The sequence below is a fragment of the Onychomys torridus genome, chromosome 3 (assembly GCF_903995425.1).
Source record: "Onychomys torridus chromosome 3, mOncTor1.1, whole genome shotgun sequence".
In the NCBI taxonomy this organism is placed as follows: Eukaryota; Metazoa; Chordata; class Mammalia; order Rodentia; family Cricetidae; genus Onychomys; species Onychomys torridus.
In genome coordinates, this window is record NC_050445.1 from 90,669,997 (window position 1) to 90,694,756 (window position 24,760).

At 43.9% G+C, this 24,760-nt stretch overlaps 1 protein-coding gene across 1 annotated transcript in view; it reads right to left on the reverse strand.

Annotated features, from left to right (window-relative positions):
• Positions 1-362: 362 nt before the first annotated feature.
• Positions 363-24,760, reverse strand: part of Shq1 (SHQ1, H/ACA ribonucleoprotein assembly factor) — a 108,273-nt gene continuing 83,875 nt past the window's right edge. Inside the window, exon 11 of the mRNA XM_036181663.1 lies at positions 363-1,109. Coding sequence (XP_036037556.1) covers positions 584-1,109 — 526 coding nt within the window. The 3' untranslated portion in view covers positions 363-583. The remainder of the gene's footprint in view (positions 1,110-24,760) is intronic.

Genomic DNA, 24,760 nt, shown 5'->3' on the forward strand with positions numbered 1-24,760 from the left:
GGGAGGCAGAGCTAGCCGGATCTCTGTGTGTTCAAGGCCACTTTAGAAACAGCTAAGCATGGTGACCTCGCCTTTAATCCCAGAAACCCAACCTTTAATCCCAGGGAGTGGGGGCAGAAAGAGAAAAGTATATAAGGCATGAGGACCAGGAATTAGGGGAGAGAAAAGCATGTAGTTAGTTAGGCATTTGGCTGGAGAAGCGTTTAGGCTTTGGAGCAACACAGTTCAGCTGAGAGCCATTGGGATGAGGACTCAGAAGCTTCCAGCCTGAGGAAACAGGATCACCTGAGGAACTGGCAAGGTGAGGTAGCCATGGCTTGTTCTGTGTCTCTGATCTTCCAGCATTCACCCCAATAACTGGCCTCGGGTTTGAGTTTTTATTAACAAAACTCTTTAAGATTCCTACTACATTAGGGTTTTACTTTTCAAGTTGCAAACCAAAAATTAAAGGTACAAATGTTAGCTCGCTGAAAAGCAACATCCTCTATCCACACAGGAAAAGTACACAATGGAAATAAAAAAATTCCACGGCCAGATGAGAGCACAGTTGACCTAGTTCCCCATAATGAGCCGACCACTTGAGTCAATCACAGGGCACCTGTCCCCTCTCCTCTCCATCCCGCATACTGCTGGGGCTCCCAGCATTGACACCAGGAGGTGTGGAAACCTGAAGGATGGTCCTCAGCTGCTCTCCAACCTCCTCTATCAGAGGAGCCCGGGTAGGGGCCAGTGTCTGCCCTTGACTGACTTCGTGTCCCTGGCTGGCCATGTTTCTGCAGAGCCCGCTGTCCTGGATGAGCAGGGCACTGTCTTCCTCCAAAAGGGGGTCCTGCAGAGAAGTGAGCAGCGAGGGCTGAGTCCCAACAAGCTCCTCGGGCTCTGAAGCCGGGTCTTCGGTGTCAGACGATGTGGTGCTGTCCGAGTCACTGGGCTCGGGACTGGAGCCTGGTGCCCGCTGTGTGGGCCTGCGCTGGGCCGCTTCTCTGGCAGCTTCTTCCTCCTGGACAAGGAGCGCAGCAGCCTCCAGCTCTGGCAGCTCTAACCCCAGCTGGGCTTTACTGAGCGAGACCACGTTCAAGGCTTCTGCGAGGGCAGACAACTTTTTGGACCTTGAAAATTATATCAAGAAGAAAAATTAGGTCCTGCTCATTAATCAGACTGGTGACAAGATATAAAACATCACAAAGTTGATACCTTTATGTGACACCAGGACAAGCCCCATGCAAGTCATAGACGTGTGTGTGAGAGAGAAAAAGAGAAGGCACACAAGCAGTGGAGGATTGTCTGTGACTTAGAAGGAGGGAAGCCTTCCTTCCACCTACAGGACAGAAGCTACGGGAAGAGAAGCCTGATACCTTCAACTAAGGGAAACCGCACAAGCCATCAAAACCAGGTCAAAGGGCTAATGCTAAGTAAGGTAGGAGACATATGCCCAACTTACATCACAGATGATGGCCTAGTCCGTAGGAAGTTTTGGAAATCAGAAAGACCTAACAATCCAACAGAAAACTGGACAAATGACATCAGCAGATGACAGAGCCTTAGTGTTGCTCACTGCGTAGTTTTTAAATCCACCACGAATGCAATACCTGCTAACTAAAAATTCAAACTGGGGCTGGTGAGATGGCTCAGTGAATAAAGGCACCTGTCACCAAGCCTGGTGACCTGAGTTCAATCCTCTAGACAAACATTGTAGAAGGAGAAGGGACTCCTGCAGGATGCCCTCTGACCTCTACATGAGCTCACACAACAAACAAACAAACAAACATGGCTTCCTTCAGAGGAGCTGATGTGGACAGAGACAGCACTTCCCGTGGAGGAGCTGGCATGTGTCTGAGCCCCTTCCTCAGAACAGTCACCGTCTGTGACGGTGGAGCAATGTCCAGGGATGGGCAGTGAGGAGGAGGGGAGGAGAGCGGCCACAGCGTTGGGAGAAGAGAAGCCCAGGGCTTCAGCAGGCAGTTCCAGAGAGCTGGCCAAGGCGGAAGGCCTGCCAAGGTGAAGAGGACTCCAGGCAGGACAGGGGAGGGAGCTAACGACACTGCGAGGCTTCACACAAAGAGCGGCTGCGGTCTACCACAGAATCCAATGGCACCTGTCTGCATAGTCACCTATGCGGATCTTTACTTTTCCAGAAGTGTTTTACTTTAAATCCCATGTTCATTTTTTTAAAATTTAAATTTAAATTTTTTTTTTCAAAAGAGGGAAGGGTTTCCTGGAGATTAAACCCATGGCTTTATGCATACTAGATAAACTCTACCTTACCAATGAGCTTTAATTGTAGCCTTTGTGTTTTGAGAAAGGGTCATGTTCTATAGCTCAAGGGGGCCTTGAACTTATCTGGCCTCAAATCGACTATTCTCCTGCCTCTAGCCCGAGGGGGGGATTCTAAGTGTGCACACCGTGCCAGCTTCCATTTCTCCTTGTCTCGCGTCCCCTAGCTCAGGCTGGCTAGTGTTCTGCTGGCACTGGAGTTCCAACAGACACTCAAGCCCATTCACGTGTCATTCCGGATTCCACACCCTGCCCCCCAATGCAGGGGTAAAATGTGAATAAAATCTCACAATAGCAGCATGGACACATAAGACTTGGAGTAATAAAAACAGGGCTCCCTACTCAACTGTTTCACACAGATAAGAGGAAAAAAGGGGACTTTATTTAGGGATAAAAATCAAGTCACGACAGGGCAGCCATTTCGTTCTTTCAAGCACAAGCGTAATTAATATTGGTTCTAATTTGCCGTTCCTCTAAGTTCTAGAATCCATCTCTGTAACAGTGCCACCATTTCAAAAATCAAGCCATCTAAGGATGTTGGTGATTCTTTTTGTCACATTCAAAGCAGAACTGGCTAGTTCACATTAAAAAAAAAACTTTGTCAATGTCATTAAATAGCCAGACTCTTACAGGCGCCAGCCATTCAATATGATATTCTCAGTGAACTTGGCTGCAGTTATGTGTCTTTTATGTGTAAATGAGGGACATCTCACATGCTCAGAAAGCACTCGTTAGAGTGAAGAGAATCAGTACTTAAGAGACTTGCCAAGTGGATCATACTGTTACATAAAGACACAGCCCAAACTAGATTTTCTTAGAAGCTGATACAAATGTAATCCCAGCACATAACTGTAAAAATGGTTTATTCTTTGTACAATTGTGACATAACATTCCATTTGGAGGATTTAAAAAAGGATAGATTGCCGACGAGTTCGGTCAGCTAACTACAGTGAAAGTGTAGCAGTAGCAGCTCTAGGCACACACCACTGGCACAGCTAAAGTGACATCATTCCCCCAATTAGTTTACATTTGGTGATTGAGTTTTGAGGTGGTGGTGTTAAAAAGAGCCCACAGCCCAGGAAGCAGCCAAAGTTCAGGAAGAGCCTGAACTGTAATGGGGGCGGGACTCGGGCACAAATGAGAGCACACATCCTGTTTCTCGAGGTAGAGCCCTGTTATGAGTGATCAATCAACTTTTCACCACTTCCTGCAATGGCAGGTCTATTGTACATCTCACAGTAAACAACGAGGTTTCATTTCCTCTGCCCAAACCCAGGCCTGCCTGGCAGGATGTTCTGACTGGAGCCAGCACCTGCTGATTCAGGCCAGGGCTTCAGTGAGGCAATGTGGGCGAGTCCTACTGGATGATAGCCTCCCAGCTAACTCTGTTAGGACACCTCACCTTTTATAGGGTTTCCCCCTCAGCCCCCACACAATATCTCAGGTTCAATCTGGAGCTGAACAACACCACTTTTTAAAGGGCTCTAAGTCTGCCATGTTAGATTCCTTTCTACTGGTAATTTAGAAACATTTCTAAACTTCAGGGCCCTCTGCCTCAAACACACACACACACACACACACACACACACACACACACACCACACTTTAATTTTAAAAATTATATTTATTTAGTGTATGTGGTGGCAGAGGTGGCCTGGTGGGTACAGAGTTCAGAGGACAGCTTAAGGGAGTTGGTTCTCTTGTTTCAGGGATCAAACTTGACTGTCAGGTATGGTGCTAAGTGTCTTTATCTGCTGAGCCCTCATCTCACTGGCCCCTGCCCTACACCTATTTTTTTATAGCCTAATCTAAAGGTAGTACACAGCTTTCAGCAGAAGTTGCCAGCAAACGTCCTACCTTGCTTCTGAGAACTCCATGAAAGACAAATGCCCACCGAGGTATGGACACAGACTGGACAGAGTGGAGGTCTTGCAGCCATCACAAACACAGACATCTGCCCCCTGAACAAGCAGCTACTGCTTTATCCCTCAGGGGATGCTGAGCTCAAGCTGTTCAAGCCCTGCCAGCCTGAGCAATGAAGTGACTTCTGTTCAGTTTCCAGCTAGGTTTAAGGCAGTCTGTGGCCTGACAAGGAGAAACGTCTAGTTCGTGGGTTAGTAGTCCTCTCAACATCCCCCTCTGGAGCTGCCCAGCACCCACAGGCTAGCGGGTCTTTCATAGTTCTGTGGGTGCAGACTGAAGGCGTTGACAGGTAGTTCCTTCTGAGGGGAGGGTGGCCCCCCTGCTCTCCTCAGCCTCTGGCATGGCTGGACATGCTGGAAGTCTGCGGCTTGCAGATGCACTATCCCACGCTCGCCCCCATTTCCACTGCTCCTCTTAGTTAACCTCCCACATAGACTTGAAGGTTGAGGAGCTGCAAAGCAGGACTTCCTACAGGACACACGGAGGCCTGTTAAAGGACAGACTCACCAAGAGGTCAGTCCTGCAGAATGGTTCTGCCTCTCCCTATACCTACAGTTCAAGAAGCTGGTGTGAGGGCTCCTTTGCTGCATGCCTGAATGCCCCGTGACTTCCACGCCAAGAGCTGCCACTGAGCAGGACCCCACAGTTCCCAGTAAGCAGGGCTCTTCCCTCTTACTTGGTCTTTCAACTGCTTACCAGCTAGTTGTGGTACTAATCCAAAGTCTTTAATGTGTGGGAAAGAAAGCAAAAAAATTTCAACGTGGGGCTGAGGAGACGGTTCAGTGGGTAAAGTTTTCGCTGCATAAACACGAACCCCTGAATCTGGCTTCCTAGGACCCACACAAAACACTGGGTGTGTCAGGAAGCACCTGTAACCCCACAGGAGGAGGGAGAAATAGTCAAAGCCTGGGGCTTTGCTGGTTAGCAAGTCTAGACACAACAGAGAGCTAGCTCCAGGTTCAGTGAGGGACCCTGTCCCAAACAATAAGGCAGAGAACAAGTGAGGAGGACTCCTGAACTCTACCTCTGGCCTCCACACACCCATGCCAGGGTGGGGACACACATTACACACATTTCAGTACTATCAGGATGGCAACTTGACTGATGTCATGAGCTTAGGAAAACTATCATCAGAACTGAGTGAAGCCATATGTCAGAATCAAACCTTCCTCTACATACATGATAGGAGCTACATTTCATCTAACAAAAGCAGCTCAAAGTAATTAATGATGGCTGTCTGAATTCAGTTACTATAAAAGTGGTCCCAGAGTCAGAAGGTACTGCAGGTTGAACCCTGATCCACAGAGACATAGCAACATCCTCACCTGCAACCTGTGAATAGGACTTATTTAGACATAGTTTTTGCAGCTATCATTAAGCGACAAAGAGCTGAGGTCACACTGTATTATGGCAAGGCTCTAATTCAATGACATCACATTGAATGGTTCACAGTGACTAGTTCCGTTCACTGCATCTTATAGCCAACTGGCAAGGGAGAGGGAGACATACCCAACTCTCCCCAGGATCCTCCCAGTGCACAAGCCTTGCCAGCGAGTGACTTTACTAGCTATGTTCCTGTGGAGGGGTTAATGCTGCCATGCTGCTTTGTAAGCTGTTTTTTAAGGTGCCCTAAAAAAGATCTGTAGGGCCTGCTGTTCAGTCAGACACCCTCCAAATAAAGAAGTCACTCCAAAATGGTAGTTTCATTATCTTAGTTACAGCAAGTTCAAAAACCAGGCAAAACCAGGCTAGTGAGAAATGACAATGCAGGCCAATGGGCAGTGCTAGGACCGTTCAGGGAAGACTGCTGTGTGTTTCTGAGTCACGACTTGGGGTTGGGAGAGTGGCTATACAATGCTTACTTATACCCTATTACAAAGCTTATAGTATACACTGAGTCTGCACTGACCTCAGCAAAAACTAACTTAAGACACCCCTCCCCAATCTACTCCTGCCACACCTTCCTTCCTATGAATTCTGAGAAAAAGTCCCTGCTTCTGGAGGCTGGTGCAGGAAAGTGGCTGGAGCCAGAGTCCTAGACACAGCTCCCACCGTCATGGGCACATGTCAGACCTCTATTACTAATGCTCCTCATCCAAAATTCTTTTTAAAAGATGAGGTGTGTGCTCCCAGACCCAACATGAAACTTCATACTCTGCCAGCTGTGCAGAGTAGCAAGAAGAACAGCATCTTTTAATTTGTGTACTACAGAAAAGAAGCTTACTTTCTCAAAACAAATAGTTTATGTGTTTGTGTGTGGCTTGTGTATGTGTGTGTTCATATGTGCCCATAAGTATGTGCATGTGTGTGTTCATATGTGCCCATAAGTATGTGCATGTGTGTGTTCATATGTGCCCATAAGTATGTGTAGATAACAGAAAACCTTGGTTGTCATTTTTCAGCTGCCATGCATCTTGCTTTACTTTAAAAAATATTTTAAAGATCTGTTTTATGTGTAAGAGTGTTTTGCCTGTGGGTATGAAGCAGCCATCCCCTCTTACAGCAAGATCTTATGGCAGGGCCCAAGTAGCCTTGCCCAAAGACCAGGCCTCAGTTTTGGTTTTCTGGGCTGAGCTGGTCCTCCCAGGGACAATCATACCCCACTGCCACCTCATGGTAACCAAAGATAGCCACCCCACCCCAAAGCTGGAAAGTCCCTAGCTCCCAACCAATCCCCTGTTGACTAATTGCAATTAGGTTCAAACCCACCAATCAGCCCAAAGGTCCGATTCCCCCACCCTGGAATTCCTCTACTGTGCTTAAAAGAAGCTTGCACACTCCTCTCACGGCTGTCGCCATTGTACCTAAACGGCTGACCCCCCCCCCCCCATGTGAGAATGCTGTCTTGAGAAATAAACGCTTTTGTTGATTGCATATGTGAACGGTGGTCTTTGTGGGGTGATCTGCAGACCCTAACAGGTATGTCTATGTACCACGTGAGGGAAGAGGTCAGAAAAGGATGTCAGAAAGGGGAGTTTGAATATGAGTGCTGGGAACTGAATCCAGGTTTTTGGTAAGAGCAACAGCCTCTTTAGCTGCTGAGCCATCTTTCCAGCCCCTTGTGTTTTCTTTTTTGAGACATGGTCTCTCAATGGCCTGGAACTTACCAAGTAGTGTAGGCTGGTTAGTTAACAAGCCCCAGGAACCCCCCCCCCCCCCCCACACACACCTCTGCTTCCTCAGCACTGGAATTACAAGCACATGTCACTGATTCAGCTTTGTTTACAAGGGTCTTGGGGATCCAACCCAGGTCCTCATGCTCACAAGACAAGCATTTTACCTATAGAGCTTTCTCCCCAGCCTAGAAAGCCCGCAAGGGCTTACAAGTTACACTATCTCACAAAGCTCCACCTCAATCACAGGCCACTCTATCAAATGCCCAGGTCTGCTGTGAGGAGCAGGAGAAGAGGAAAGCTGTCTGGTTGACCTCAGCTGCCAGACTGCTCACTTCCACCCAGCACATCTATGGTGCTTTCCATGCAAGAGCCTGGTCTATTACACATGTCTCTATGAAACAATAGCTGCTTTAGCTATTCAAGTTATATTTTTTTCCAAATAAATTCTGAAATTCAAGAAATTACTTTGTCTAATAATATCTACCAGTATCTATAAGTACCAATATCAATACACCTAGGTAGACATATAGACTCAAATATGTATTTTTATGTATTTATAATGAAGCCCTTAAGCAGATTATTTTAAACAATTTTTAATTTTTATTTTGTGTATGAATCTCTTGCCACTTGTGAGTGTAATGTCCACAGAGACCAGAAGCTCTTAGCTGCTAAGCCACCTTTCCAGCCCCTGTTTTTGAAGCTCCCTCCTCCCAGCATTCTTATACTCTGCAGTGTCCCTCGGGAGCTACCCCATCAGAGTATGCCACTGATTTTACTCACACCAGCCAGACACTGTAATCACTGACACCTATATCTATTCTGAACAACTACTTCCTCATGATAGAGTTTCTATAGTAATTCCCTAAATTTGACTAAAGGTTGTCTATACCTTACGTGAAAACAGGTCTAACTGGGTTTCTGGATTCTAACACTAGATAAAACTATTTTAGGGCACTAGAATATATTATTCCACAACTAACTTATCTAAGAAACTGAACATAAAAGACAATGAAGTTGGAAAGCTTTATTCTCAGCCACCAAGACACCTGGAGTAGAGTTCAGCATGTGTACACGCAAAACATTGGTAGAGGTCTGTGAGGGGCATCAAAGGCAGACTCTTTTAAGAACTGATGCTATTGTTAAATGTGCACAGTGCTAGACCTATCAACAGAACATACAAATTCTCTAAAAACAGTTCTAAGGTTGGGGAGCTGTCCCATACTTTTATTACAGTGATCATGTGACCATCGAAGATTAAGACCCCACTGGTTGGCTGGATACTTCATCAAAACCCCAAGTTCACTTACTCTTCAAGACTCACAAAGGAGTCTTCTATAATTAGAACTGGAGAGTTGCCCTGTGAGACCCAAATTGGTATCTATAAAAATCACTGACTGCTAAAAATAAGAATGAGAGAGTGGCTGATTTATTATTCCACTAAGCCAGGGATGCAAAGTTCAACTTAAAACCTCCACAGTGAGATGCTTATAGCCCAACAAGATGGTAGTGCATGTTCCTTAGGAACTAGATGCTAAAGCTAGTTTTACGGTTTGACTCAAATGATGGTGTCCAAACGCTTGCTGCTCAGAAGATGGGGCCCAAGTGTTGTTCCCTTTTTCTGTCTTGTCTGAGAGTCCAGGTGGTGTTCTCTTGGTGCCATCTCACTCCACAGAGCAAGTTAGCCCCCCACAGAGCAGTATACACAAAAGGGAGGGAGCACAAGCAAGCTGGCAGGGAGCACAGAGCTTGGCTTTGCTCACAGCGGCAGGCCCCACCTGCTTCAAAAGGCAGCAACCACACGGCTCTCCCACTCCCTGGCTCAAAACCACAGGAAGTCAGCTGCTGAGAAGCTGACAGGGAAAACATTACACAAACTGCTGACCCTGCTGCAGGCAGGGAGGAGCTGCCTCTGCTTGGCTTTGATTTTCCTAAGCCTGAGCCTGAGGGAGAGACAGTAGGACTTTCTTCTTGCCTAGTGCTCCCGATGGCAAGGTACATTCAGACGGAGCCTGGAGGAATACCAAGTGCAGAAGAAAGGGAAATAAATAAATAAACAAAACAAGAACACAGGCTAAATGCAGAGGCAAGCTGTCGTCAGCAGCCAGGAAGAAAGATCACAGCACTACTGAAAGGCAACTGGGTTTTACAGGCTTTTGCTAAAATACATGGGGCTGGAAGCCCTGGCAGTGATCTTCATCATGTTGCTGTCCTGCTGTGTGAGGCAACTATGGATCATAAGCCTTGCTTGTGCTTTTTTTGTTGTTGTTTTGTTCCTATTGTCTAGTGTGCATTCAAAGAATCAAACAGCAACAGAGCCTCTCCATGTTTGGCTAGGGAGCTGGACACTGAGCAATCATGAGTAGCAGTTTTCCTTTGGCACACACATATTCAGGTTGTTCCCTGCACTGTGTGCAGCCTCTTTGAGGCTAATGGGCAGCCACACTGTGCCTTTATAGCACAGCTCAAAATGAACACCAGGCTGGCTAGTGCAACCTTGGTCTGGTTCCTCTAAGCCTTCTAGAGCCCTGCTGTGGCTTCCAAAGCCTATTCCACTCTAATGTGGTCACTACTGCCAACCAGGTGCCACAGGACCAAGTATGCAGGATTTGCTAGGCCCTGACAACCCAGAAGTGCCAGAAGCTTGTCCAATCACAGTAAACTGTATCCAGTATCAGAGCGCTGACCCACAAGGCCAAGGCTACAAACTGTGCCCCACAGAAAGCAGACAGATGGAGTCTCATGGGCAGGTGGGGTCTGGACGGAGTGGAAAGCACTTGTACCTCATAATAGAGACAGCTGGCCCCAGCTCCAGCCAACTGTTACCACACGAGGATGGGCCAGCAACTGCCAGAACTCCATGATTCAAGAGCAGTTATAAATCCAGACTTTTCCATAAAATCTTCCAATTTTTAAGTGTTGAAACCAATTTAAAGTTTCTAATAACAGAGAGAGCCACCAAATATGACCCTAAGGCAACTAGCTTGCAATCTTTACATTTACTGAGCTTCATCTTCTCAATTCCCTGCCATTTTCTGTGTGCCACAGAATGATTACCCTACCTTTCACAACACACTGCAAGGCTGGCCCTGCCTCACCCATCTCTGTGCTGGGTCACACCCACCTCGCTTCAGTTCTCTCTTCAAGACCCTCCTCTACTAAGCTCAGCATGCCAAGCTGAGTGCCTGTCCCTGAATGACTGTCTTCACTAGTTCCTGTCCTGGACAGTGTGGTGGGGTCACCCCAAGTTCTCTAGTTCTGCTCTCTGTACACCTTGTCTTTCCAACTAGACCACATGCTCTAGAGTAACAGATACTGCTTCAGATACTCTACCAACAGAATGCAGTTTGTCTGGGGTTTTGTCTGTCTTTGTGCTCTGGAATACTCCAGAGGGACTGGCTCAGGCCCTGACATCAAACAGGCCTGGGTTGCTTGATCTCTCTGAGCCTCAATTTCTGTACTTGTGACTGAAGGCTATAATAGAATGGGACATAACTCAAATGCCTATGCAGCCTATGAGAGGAAGAGAGAATGTCTATAAAGCAGCGAGCCCAATGCCTGGCATGCGGTGAGCACATGAACAAATGCTAGTTGTTACCATTATGGACTGAGCCCACTGCTAAGCTAGACGACATCAATACAGCTTGGTTGTTAGCATGCCTCTACTGATCACTTACACTGATGCCTAACTCCCCTATTTTAGAGATGGCTGAAGAGCAGAGTTTCCGTGACTGTATATGGAAATAGCAGAGGTCTGAGGACTGACAAGCTGGCTCAGAGCTCATACTGTCCATGATGTCCATGGCCTACAGTATTCACAGTGGCAGAGGTAACTTTGTGACCTCTGTCTTCTCAAACCAAAAGCAGGACTGACTTTGTTGACCATGGTTTACACCAAGAGCCCAAGGGCTACTCTAGATCTGACTGTAGCTTAGAAGTCTCAGGAGGGAGGAGCCTGCTTCTCTGTCAGCCTGCCTTGGGTTCTTGGTTTGCTGGATAAACTAAAAATGATAGGAAAAGGGAAACATATTCAGAAACTACCACAAGATTACAGCTATCACATGGAACAAAAAACTGTGATGCAGATTAACTGACAAAGACATCTCGCTGATCACACAAAACCAGACAGGAATCAGAGCGATGTGTATCTTCACTATCCAAGAAGACAGCAAAGAGGTGTGTCTTGCTTAGCTTTCAGAGAGGCAACACAAAGATGAGACTACAGTCCAGAAGTGGGGATCCCCAAGAACTGCTGGAGTCACAAAGGTGAGGCCACCTTTTAGCTAGCCTAAACCCAGGAACTCTGCATGTGACAATCTCCTATGGTCTCTGATAAGCAAGTCTAGAGCATGGAGTATATGATCATAAGGCTGACTACACTCACATTTGACCTGACTGGAGAGATGGAACTTAGCTTGGCAGAAGGCAGCCCTGTTCCAATCTCAGCTTTCCTTTTTCAATATTCCATCCACATCTTAAGTAAAACAGTGTTCATTCTAACTCCTTCAGATAAGAAACCCTCTCTAATTCTTCAGTCTTCCAATGCCTGTCCTTTCACCAGGCACACAGTAGTGCTCTACAAAAGATTACTGGTAGATTTCCAGAGTCACATTTACAACAGGACCTACCTGTACAATAGAGTCCACTTCCAAAAAGACTACATGGAAGGACCTGCCAACCCAGATCCAACAAGGGAAACTTAACAGGGACAGATGCAAAGTCCTCCAACAGCCAGAATAGCAGAGGAATTGTGTTTAAGAGCTACATCTCACCCAGACAGGGGGATCTTAGGAGTTTGGCTAAACTGCGATGTAAAAACAAACAGAATGTTAAGGTTCTCAACCAATAACAGACGGCTTCCTGGTCTACATTGAGAAAGTGACGCTCGCCACAAAACAGAGCAATTGCCCTCTCTGGCCAAGCCTGGAGTCCATGCTCAATCTGGAGAGTACTTTGAAGAAGCCCTGACTGGAAAGGCCACAGGGACTGACGAAGTGGAGCTTGCTGGAGTAAGGCTGGGATGGGCAGAAGGGTGGAAACGCGGCCCTGGGAGAGGGAGTTAAGGGCAGAAGAAAGTGATTTCTGCTAGGTCTGAGACTGGCTGCAGTACAGAGGACCGTCACTAGAAAGTGGTGCCAGCATCAGCTTCAAGTCTTACAGTGGGGAAATGACTTTGCTGGGGTTGTCAGAGAAAGTGAGGACAAAATGTGACCTTTCTGCTAGAAGATGCAAAGGCAATGAACAGCAGACGCTGTGGCCAGTTAGAGGGATCTGAATATATCTCCATAGCAGGAAAGAGGGCATCTACCAGAACTAAGGGAGAAAGCTTAGAGTCTAAGCTCTGATATTGAAACATGATGTTGTCATCTACAAAGTTCATGAAATCAGTTATATTATCACACACAAAATTTTAAAGCTGCTTCATGATTTTTGTGTTGAGTCATGTTCACAGATACCTTTGACTACATGCTGCTGTAGGCAGTAGGATCGACACATGTGGCTTAGACAATGGGGCAGTGGACATGGAAGAGCAATTCACTTAAGCTTTTACACTGTGGACAAGAGGAACTGCAATACCTAGAGAACAAGACATGATGACACAAATGTCATTTCAATGGCCAGACTGGCTTTACTATGAAAACGACGTAAGGGAGAAACCAGGTAGGAAGGAAAGCATTGAGGCCACTACAGCAGGAAGCAAGAAATACAGACCTATATTAAAGGAGGCATGGGCACCTAAAGGAGGTTCCCATGAAAGAGGGGAGAGGAAGAACTGAAGGACTCAGAGACTGAGTCAACACGGAGCTGGGAATCAAAGACAGGAACATATATGTGACTGAGAGGAGCCAAACACCATAACCTACGTAACGAGGACCAAAGCCCAGAGCGTCTAAAGAGTCCCCAGTTATTAATGAATTTCAGCTTTACATCATATGCTCAAAGTATAATTTTCACATACACAAAAAGTAAGATTTTTAAAGGATATTTTAATTTACTACAAATCAGTTGTCTAAAGTTTACTGAAACAATGTACACAAAAAGTAAATCTGTTAAGAACAAAAAGAAAACAAATCAGGGTAACAGTAATTAAAAGTACTAGAAAGGGACATGATGCACATGCTTGTAATCCCAGCACCAGGGAGGCTAAGGCAGGAGCATCACAAGTTCAAAGCCAGCTTGGGCTATATAGCAAGTCCTAGCCTCAAATATAAGAAGAAATAAAGAGCTAAGTCAGCCACACTGCTAGCAGACAAAACAAACAATAAGACAAAAGCTGCAATTAGTGATAAAGATCACCACATAATGAACATTTAGCTCATCAGAAAGATGTAACAATTATAAACCATTATCACCAATAACACACTGTCTCTCCAAGGCTGCCAACACAGTAGGAGTTTTTCACATACCTCTTCTAATTCCAACCTGACAGGTGAAACAGGCAAATCAGTAAGGTAAAAGCAATCAAATCGTCCGACTGACAAGCCAGCTCATTTGTGTGTTAGACACACAGAGCACAGCAGCTAACAGAAAATAAACATGGTTTTGAAAAAAGCTGAAAATTCATGAAAACTGACTAGATGCTAGATACAAAATTAACCTCAACCAATTTCTAAAAAATAGCACAATTCTTTGACAGGAACAGAACTGTTCAAAGTCATCAGCAAACACAGTATTCAAAAAATCAGTATGTTTGGAAAGGGAAAACCCACACATTGTGTGAGTAAAACCAGAAAATATTTAGACTACAATAATTATGAAAAAATTCAGTTTCAAAACCTATGCAGTAACTACAAAGCAGACAGCTGGAAGGAAATGTACAGCCTTAAATAAAACAAGGCTTCCTGGTAATGGGTTAATAAATATTGATATCCCAAGCCAAGAAGGAAAATACAGCAGGATAAACCCCCAGAATGACACATGAAAGCTGAAAGCAATCACATAGAGACAAACAAAAATAGAAAGGATTAACACAAAAAGCGTGGGTAAACAAGACAAACGCACCCTCCTCCAAGCTTATCTTACCAACAAGCAGAACAGGAGAGAGAGCAAGTACAGGTAAAAAGCAGACCATTTCAGACACATGGAGAAGACATACAGAAGGAAAACAACTTTTACAGAAAACTTGAAAATCAGGGGAAGAGACACATTTCTAGAGAAACAGAATCTATGAAAACTGAACCCAAGATCTGCTGGGGATGCTGTGAATGTGTTGCTCTGACTGATTGATAAATAAAACACTGATTGGCCAGTAGCCAGGCAGGAAGTAGAGTATAGGCGGGATAAGCAGAGAAGAGAATTCTGGGAACAGGAAGGCTGAGTCAGGAGTTACCAGCCAGACACAGAAGAAGTGAGATGTAAGCCACAAGCCACATGGCAACTTATAGACTGATAGAAATGGGTTAATTTAAAATATAAGAACTGGCTAGCAAGAAGCCTCAGCCATTAGGCCAAACAGTTTAAATAATATAAGTGTCTGTGTGTTTATTTGGGTCTGAGTGGCTGCGGGCCCGGGTGGGACTGGAGAAATCTCCAGCTACAAAGATCATAATCAGACTTCTGGGGAAGATGGAGAGCAGGAGCTGCCTTTCTGGGGGCAAGAGTCACAATGAGAAGAAACCAATCTTATCCCAAAACAGAAACAGAAGAAAAGCTCAGAGTGGCAAGAAGGATGAAAAAATGCTGGGAAGGAGCAGGAACTGAGGGCTAGGTACAGGCAAGTCCAACGGATCCCTGGGAGCAGCTGCCTGAGAACTTAGATGCTGCTTCCAAAGGTAAGACATGAAAGCTGGGCAGTCCTGGCCTCAGGACAAACCCTCAGCTCCCCAAGTCTCAAGTCCAGTTGCAGGATGTCCTAGTTAGTGTATCTAATGCTGTGATGAAACACCGTGACCAAATCAAGCTGGGGAGGAAAGAGTTTATTTGGCTTACACTTCCACATCATTGTCCATTACTGAAGGAAGTTGGGACAGGAACTCAAACAGGACAGAAATCTGGAGGCAGGAGCTGATGCAGAGGCCATGGATGGGGGCTGCTTACTGGTCTGCCCCTCATGGCTTGCTCAGCTTGCTTTTTAATAAAAACCAGGACCACCTGCCCAGGGATGCTACCATCCATAATAGGCTGGACCCTCCCCCATCAATCACTTTTTAAAAAATGCCCTATCTGGATCTTATGGAGGCGTTTTCTCAACTGAGGTTCCCTCTTTTCAGATGACTCTAGCTTGCGTCAAGTTGATACAACCAGCCAGCACACAGGTTTTGGTGAGAATTGACTCCAGTGGAGAAGGTTAGCAGCAGGGAGAATCCCAGTCTCATGTTTTATGAGAACAGCAGCCAGGCACCACGGTGAAAAAGCATGTGTTGCTAAAACTTGAATTTCCCTGGGAGCCTGAGATCAGGGAACATTCACAGGTTGGGGAGCTTCAGGGAATCAGCTCTGCCAAGTCCAAAGGTACAGGCAGCGGGAGATTCAGTATGAGACATCATAGAGAACATTAAGTCTGCCCCTGGTGGCTGGGAACAGTTCTCATCAACTGAAAATGACCCTTGAGCCTGGTGGCTCTGAGGCTGAGGCCAGTGAGTAGATTACATTTAGGACACTGGACCTTACTGCAGTACAGTCCAAGAACGCTAACGTTCCAAACATGATAGCTACAGTAGCATTTCTCCGCTGCCAGTAATGATCTCAATGCCATGGTTGCATCTCGTGTTTCAACACACTTGGCTTGGGAGACACCCCTCAGAGGGTATGACCTGGAGAGTCGTGGGGATGCCATGTAAGGCAAAGCTAAGCATAACCAGCAGAGGCCCCAACACACAAACAAGGTATATTAGTCACTGTTCTATTGTTATTTCTATTGTTTTATACACTGTGACCAAGTCACTTTACAAAAGAAAAAGTTTATTTTGGCTTATGATCCCAGAGGGTTGGGGGCCAGCATGGCAGCAAGCAGCAGACAGGACAGCTGGAGTTATAAGTTGGGAGGTGAGGGCTTACATCTCCAAAAGCAAGCAGAAAGCAGAGAGAGTGAACTGGGAATAGAGCATGGCTTTAAAATCTCAAAGACCTTGCTCAATGACACACTTCCACCAGCAAGGCTACACTTCCTCTATCTCCCAAATGGTGCCACAACATGGGGTTCAAGCGTGAACACAGAGGGCCATTCTCATTCAAACCAGCACATAGAGAAGACCATAGGTGTGGGGACAGCTGTGGTAGACAGCAGACACTGGCCCGACAAAACGCAGCAACAGCCAAGCCAAAGGAAAGACAGCACCTGCAGATTCAGATACTCTGTGCACATGGCCAGCAGGCTCCAAGTTTTGAAGGGAAAGAAGAAGCTCCAATACAGCCCTCCCACTCTGATTTCTTTCCATTCTAATGTTTAGCAGAGGTTTAGCTATAATGTATTCTAAAAGATATCCTGAGTGCTATCCCCTCCATCTATTCATCTAATCTTTTCTCCATTTAGGGAACTACTTTTCCTTTCTGATGGTTTCTTTCCTATACCCCTCCCTCTCTCTTTATATCTAGTAGCAATCTAGTAGCCTCTTTATCTTACCAACTTTACAAAATCACTTTCTCTAATAGTCTTTTAAATTTTTATTTCCCTTCTTTTATTTACCAAATTTTGTTTCTGAACTTTTCCACTATGAAATCTTATTTTGTGTACTCACTGCCACACCCCATCCTTTGTTCTTTTCTCTAACAGTCTTTTTCATGCTCCTCCTTTCTCCTTTGACCTACTTAACTTTGCATCTCCTCTATCTCTTCCCTTTCCTAGTCTCCTTCCTTCCGTCCTAAAGACAAGGTCTTACTATGTAGCCCTGACTGGATTGGAACTTGCTATGTAGACCAGGCAGGCCTTGAACTCATAGAGATCCACAGGCATCTACTTCCCCAGTGCTTGGATTAAAGGTGTGTGTCACCATACTGAGCCTTCTTGGTCTAGTTTCTATATCTCATTCACTTATTATTTCCATACTTAAGTAATCCTTTATTTCATAACACATTCAACGATAGGTTTTTATTTTCTATAGTCATTGGTAGTGTACTTGTGGGATTATGATTTATTTAAGCAAATTTATCTTGGGTGGTTTGATGTTGCTGCTACAGCAGTTTGTTTCTTCTGTGCTGAGTGGTGCTGAAGACTGAGCCTTCAAGAGCAGGCTGCTCAATAAGAAGATCCTCTCCAAAAGTCCAGAAGAGATAGCAAAACCAACAGATATGCAAGGCACACACAATACAGCAATCCAAGAAACAGGGAAAGGCAAGGCAACATGACTCCTCTAAAAGACAGTGACTCCCTGACTACTGGCATCAAAGACATCAACACAGACAAAAGGCCAGATGAAGATTTCAAAAGCTAAAGAGGATACAAACAACCAGATGAATTCATCCAGGCCCAGAGAGGAAAGCCAGTAACACAGAAGAAAGAGTCAGCATAAAGGGTTTGAAAACTAGCAATTCAGATTAAAAACAAAACAAAACAAAACAAAACAAAAAAACAACTCAGTAACAGGGCAGAAACCCAATAAAGAAACGGATTTTTAAAAAAAGTATTAGAAGTGAATTAACAGGAAAAATTATCAGGGGTGGAGGCCACAGGTGATAAAATACTGCATTTCAACACTGATAAGAGGAAAGGAAATGAGCATAACCATATCCAGGAACTCTGGGATACAATCAAAGCTGAAACATAAGACTTAATAAGACAGATGGAGCTGAGGTTAAACCCTAAAGACAGAGAACCTATTCAATAATTACAGCAGAAAAATCCCACAAATCTAGAGATAGACATTAGAACACGAGGCATTAAAAACCCCATCTATGCCCGGCGTTGGTGGTGCATGCCTTTAATCCCAGCACTCAGGAGGCAGAGCGAGGTGGATCTCTGAGTTTGAGGCCAGCCAGGTCTACAGAGCAAAAACCAGGACCAAAACTACACAGAGAAACCCTGTCTCAAACCCCACCCCCCAAAAAAGACCCCCATATACATTTGGCCAGATAGAAGCCCTTCCACAATATAGTCAGTTTGTCAAGATATACAAAGCAAAAAACAACATTCAACATTATAAGGGGAAAATGCCAACTCACCAACAAAAACAGGAGCGGCAGCTTTATGATTAGCAACTCTTAAAGCCTAGACAGCATGGAATCATATTTCAAGACCTGAAAGTAAGTAACTGCTGGCCAAGAGCGCTATATCCAGCAAAACTATTTTTTTTTTTTTAATTAAAGGAGAAATAAGGGCATTTCAAGGCAAGCACACCTAAAACAGTTCATGACCACCAAGGTAGCACTGCAAAAATACTTACAGGAATACTATACATAGAGGAGGAAGAAAGACGGTCTCAGTCGCAAGACCAAAGGGAATAATAAATTTCATGAAAGGATGGCTGAACAAAAGAAAGACAGGAAGGAAATCTATTATGTCTAATCCAGTTGGCCAACAAACACCTGACGTTAATAGAGGAGGAAGTAAAGGACAAACAATAACCCAATCAGAAAAACAACCAACAAAATTATAGGGCTCATTAACATCTTTCAATAATAGCCTTAAATGAAAATGAACTTAACTCACCAATAAAGAGACAAAGACTTCCTGACTAGGTTAAGAAATGAGGCGCACCCTTCTTTTGCCTCCTAGAAACAATCTCACAGGTATAGACACACACAAACTGAGTGTCAAAGAATGGAAAACAGCCTATCAAGTGAATGGAAACAATTTAAAAGGCTGGCATGGCTATTCTGATACTGACAGAACAGACTTTGGATCAAAATAATTCAGAAGACATAAAGAAGGCCACTACATATTAATAAGGGGAGCTATTTATGAGAAAGTATTGTTATCATTAATACATATGTACTAAATGTTGGGTCTCCCAACTTCATGAAACAAACAGTAATGGACACAAAAGGTCAGATGGATCCTAACAAAATAATAATACCCATTCTAAATCTCTGGAGAGGTCACCCAATTGAAAAAATCAATATGGAGACCTCAGAGTTAAAGTGCAGCATAGGTCAAAGGGGCTGAGCAGACAGCTGCTACAAAACATCCCTCCTACAGAAGCAGAATACCATTCTCCTCAGCAGTCCATGAGCTCTGCAACAATAGACCACACTTCAGGCCACAAGTCAAATCTTAAGAAATACAAACAACATTTTATGTTATCAGATCTATAGTGCAATAGTTTTACAAACTTACAAACTTTACAAGCCAAATAGCAAAAAAACTTTCAAAACTACACAAATACAAAGACTGAGCAATACAGAAGTGAATGACCAGTGGGGTCACTGAAGAAATCAGGAAGAACATTAAAAAGTTCTAGAATCAAATAAAAATGAAAGCACAGCTTTCCGGAGCCCGTGGGGAGGAAAATTTCTAGCTATGAGGGCTTACATTAAAAAAAAAAGAAGAGAAAAGAAATCAGAAAGACCTCAAGTACTCTAATGATTCACCTCTCCTCACAGTCATAGAAAACAAGATCAATTTAAATCCCACAGCAACAGATAGCAAGAAACAACAAAGATCGGGCCAGAAATGAACAAAATGAAGATTAAATAGATATACAGAATCAATCCAGAGTTGGTTCTTCAGAAAAACCAAAACCAAAATAAGATTGATAACATCCTAGCCAAACAAACCCAAAGAAAGAAAAGACTCAATAAATTTAGAGATGAAAAGGCTCTCCTTTACTGGAATCTGTTACTAAAGATTCCAATGAAATACAAAAACTCTTAGGAAGTATTTATAAATTTATAGTTCAAAGAACTGGGAAGCAGATCCATACCATTCAACAAGACTGAAGCAGTAATAAAAAGCCTCCAACAATGAAAAGTCCAGGACCAGGCAGATTCACTGGTGATGTCTACCCAACCTTTAAAAAAGGAGCAATACTGTGTTCCCTGATCTGTTCCATGTAATAAAAAAGAAAAAGAACACTATTAAAACCAGGCTACAAAGCCAGGACTGCACTGATCCAAAACTAGATGTGTAGCACGAATCTTAAAAGTTCTTATCAATAAAATCAAACCCGAGGCCAGTTATTGGGGTGAATGCTGGAAGATCAGAGACACAGAACAAGCCACAGCTTTCTCACCTCACCAGTTCCTCAGCTGGTCTTGTTTCCTCAGACTGCAAGCTTCTGAGTCCGCATCCAGAATGGGTCTCAGCTGAACTACTGTTAGAAGCCTAAAAGCTTAACCAGCCAAATGCTTCTAGTTTCTGGTCTTCACACCTTATATTCTCTTTCTGTCCCCACTCCCTGGGATTAAAGGCTCACTTTCTGGGATTAAAGGCATGTGTCACCATGCTGGCTGTGCATCCTTGAACACACAGAGATCCACCTGGCTCTGCCTCCCAAGTGCTGGGATTAAAGGCGTGTACCACCACCGCCTAGCTTCTGCTATAGCTTGCTCTGACCCATTTTCTAGCCACCATTTTTGGTTCTGTATCTAGTGGCTGTCTGTTCTCTGACCCCAGATAAATTTAGGGTACACAATATTTTGGGGAACACAATACCACCACATAGATGAGCACACAACAAAAATATAATAGACCAATTCCCCCAATGAACACAGATGTAAACGTTCTCAATAAAATCAGTGCAAAGTGAATTCAAGAACACATTCAGAAGATCACACCATGACCAATTGGTTTCATTCCCAGGATGCAAGGTTGACTCAACATATGCAATTCAGTACATAAACAGATTTAAGGAAAGAAAGTACATGACACACAAAATCAACACACAAAAGACTTTTAACGAATTCAACATCCCTTCATGATACAAAATCTCTGAACAAACTAGAAATAGATGGAAAGTAGCTCAACAAAAGAAAGGCATTCTATATAAGATACCAATGCATGCTAAGTGGAAAAAAAGCATTTTCTCTGAAGTCTGGAGTGAAATAGGGTGCCTATGCTTCCCACTCATACTCACTATAGTGTTTAGTCTTAGCAGCCTCAGTAAGACAAGAGAAAAACATAAGGCATGCAGACAGGGAAGGAATGAGTTAGTTTATCTGACTGAAGATATAAGAGCATACACTTAAAAGATCCTATAGATGACACCAAACAACTGTTAGACCGTATAAACACTTAGCAAAGTAGCAGGATACAAATCTGACAAATAAATCAGTAGCTTTTCTATGTCAACCATGAACTCACCAAGAAATAAACTCAGGAGAGGAAGTAGAAATCTCATTCACAATAGCTTAAAAAAAGAAGAAAGGAAAACAATAAAGGTCTGTGAAAAAGCCACACGGAAACCTACAACTATACAAGCTTCCTAAAACATATGTACACATTTACATATAATTATGCATATGTAAAATAAGTTTAAATGGAATTACCCTATAATGAAGGAGGGGCACAACGCCCTTCTTAGACACCATAGGCTATGAAATAAAAAACCAGTGCTAGGAATGGTGTGCTGGCCATTTTTTTTTTTTTTTTTTTTTTTTTTGCCAACTTGACACAAACCTAGACATCTTGGGAAAGAGTGATCTCAATTGAGTAAATGCCTCCATCCAGATCACCTATATGGCAATAGGTCTGTAGGGTATTTTTCTTGATTAATAATTGATGTGGGCCAGTCCAGCCTATGGCTAGAGGATAGACTTCTACCTCTGGACAGGTGGTCTTGAGTTATATAAGAAAGCAAGCTGAGCAAGCCATGAGAGCAAGCCAGTTAGCAGCATTACTCCATGCCTCTGCTGCAAATCCTGCCTCCAGGTTCCTGCCTGGAGTTTCTGCTTTGACTCCCCTCACTAATGGAGTGTAACCTGAGAGTTGAAAGGTAAAATAAGCCCTTTTCTCCCCAAGTTGCTTTTGGTCATGGTGTTTTATCACATCAGCAGACTCCTCTCAGCATTACAGACTACTGTCACAGCTCTTGACTACTGTACACAACTTGACGGGAACACACCACACACTCAAGTCATAGAAGATGAAGAAGTCAGGCTGGTACCAACATGGAAGTTCCATCCCTACTGGCTAGCTTTCATAGTGCTGAGCGTGTTCTGCATGCTACCAGGGAAGAAGAGTAGCCATCAGACTTACCCAGCTGTGAAACCTATATTCAGTAACAACTGGCTTGGCAAGATATGTCCACTGGCATAATAGTGACATGAATGCTATGTGAATAACCAGTCACTTTGGCTGTACTTAAGGCTAGTTCCACAAGATGAAACTCATACCTTGCACCATTGCCAGAGGCAAGAACCCATGGCTAAGTAGGTCATAGTCCTAAGGGAGAACCTGCTATTAGTATTCTGCTAAATGGGCTTCTTATTAAACCAAATTCTAAACACTGCTGTGGAATATTAGTTGAAGATGTATACGAGGAAAAATCTGGAAGGAGATTGAGGAGCAAGAAAAGGAGAGGGAGAGGAGGACATCAGGGGCCAGTAACTCAGCTATACAGCAAATCACAGAGTAAGAAGTAAAGAAAGGTATACAGAATAGAGAAAGATAAAAACCCAGAGGCAAAAGGTAGATGTGATCATTTAAGTTAAGAAAAGCTGGCTAGAAATAAGCCAAGCTAAGGCCAAGCATTCATAAGAACAAATAAGTATCCATGTGATTTTTTTGGGAGCTGGGTGCTGGGCTCCCCAAAGAGCCAAGAGTAAAAACAAAAACAAAACCCAACTACAAAACACTATCATTATACTCATGGATTAGTACTTCTCAACCCTCATGAAAAGCTTTTTTATGCAGTAGATGGCAATTTACATAGAGACCCACAACTGGTCAGTGTGCAGAGGATAAGAGACTGTCGAGCGCTCAGCCCTAAACAGGGCATCTGTTATCACACCCTATTCCCCAAGGCTCAGGCCTCATCACAGCAGAGGGGGAGAACGATTATCAGCAACAGAGGTAAAGCAAGTTGTAGTGGGTAGCCATCCCAGCATTGGCCTGGAAGTTCCAACCCCCACTGAGGCTTCGGTAATGGTCACGCCCACAAGGCGGGGCAGAGGAGGAAGCGGAAGACGAAGGATCGGGAAGAGCTCTGTCTCTTGGTTCCCGGACTCTGGACACTGGAGGTAGACTGAGCAGAGTTCTCCAGAGAACACCGCCGGACTGCGCTATAACCCTTGCCAGACCCTGTAACCTACCCCTTCATTTGTAAGTTACCCCACAAAATAAACCTCCCTTTTAACTATGTGGAGTGGCCTTAATAATTTCACCAATAGCAAGTGTTTTTCTGGACACAACAAGGCAATTGTACACATGACTTCACAGGAGCTGTGACAGCATGTGTACGACCTGAGCAAGACAAGGCTATATAAACCCCACCACAGGGCAGGGATAGACATGGGTCAGGACATGGTTATAATACTGTACCCTTAGCTGAGCAGTTACTGGGTGGTGGAGAAGGACAGTTAATTTTCTTTAAAACTGTGACTCCTGAGGGGCTACCTATGCTCCAGTAGATAGCCCTATATCCATATACACAACAGCAGCACTAATGGTTTCAGTGGGTTACAAACAAACAACACACAAAACTGGGAGGGAATAGGAGGCAGGGATAAGGAAGGAAATAGAAGGGAGGAAATGGAGGGAACATTTGATAAAAACACATTATATACACGTATGAAATTCTCAAATAATAAAAGAATAGGAAAAAACCCTAACCACAGAGATGAAAAATACTCCAATGAAAACCTTAAAACTGGAAGCTGGAGAGATGGCTTGGCAGTTAAGAGAACTGGCTGCTCTTCCAGAGGTCCTGAGTTCAATTCCCAGCACCCACATGGTGGCTCACAGCCATCTATAGAGGGATATGGTGCCCTCTTCTGGCCTGCATGCATACATGCAGACAGAGTACTCATACCAAAAGCAAATAAATAAATAAATAAATAAATAAATAAATAAATAAATAAATAAATAAATAAATAAATAGATGAACGAACGAACAAACAAACAAACAAACAAATAAATAAATAAATAGAAAAAAAGGGGAAAAAAGAAAAAGAAAAGAAAACCTTAAAACACTGAAAAACGAAACTGAAGACACCAGAAAATGGAGAAATTTCTTATGTTCCTAGATTACACACATACAGAAAAATGAAATAAAGAACCCAGCAGGAATAAGCCCATACAGTTACAGCCACTGAACTTTTGACAAAGGTGCCAAAAACACACACTGGAGAAAAGAGATAGTCTCTTTAACAAATGGGACTGGGAAAAGATTTCCACATGAAGGGAAATAAAATTGGATCCAACTTCTCACTCTGCACAAATTGGTTAAAATTTAACTGAAAACTTGAATGTAAAACCTGGAGCTTTGAAACTGCAAAAGGAAAACAGGAAAGTACTTCAGGATGGAGGCCAAGCAGAAAAAATACCTCAAGAATGGACCAAGAGGACTTTATAAAATTAAGATGCTTCTGTTCAACAATGGGAACAGTCACTGGAGTTAAGAGATAGCTTACAGAAT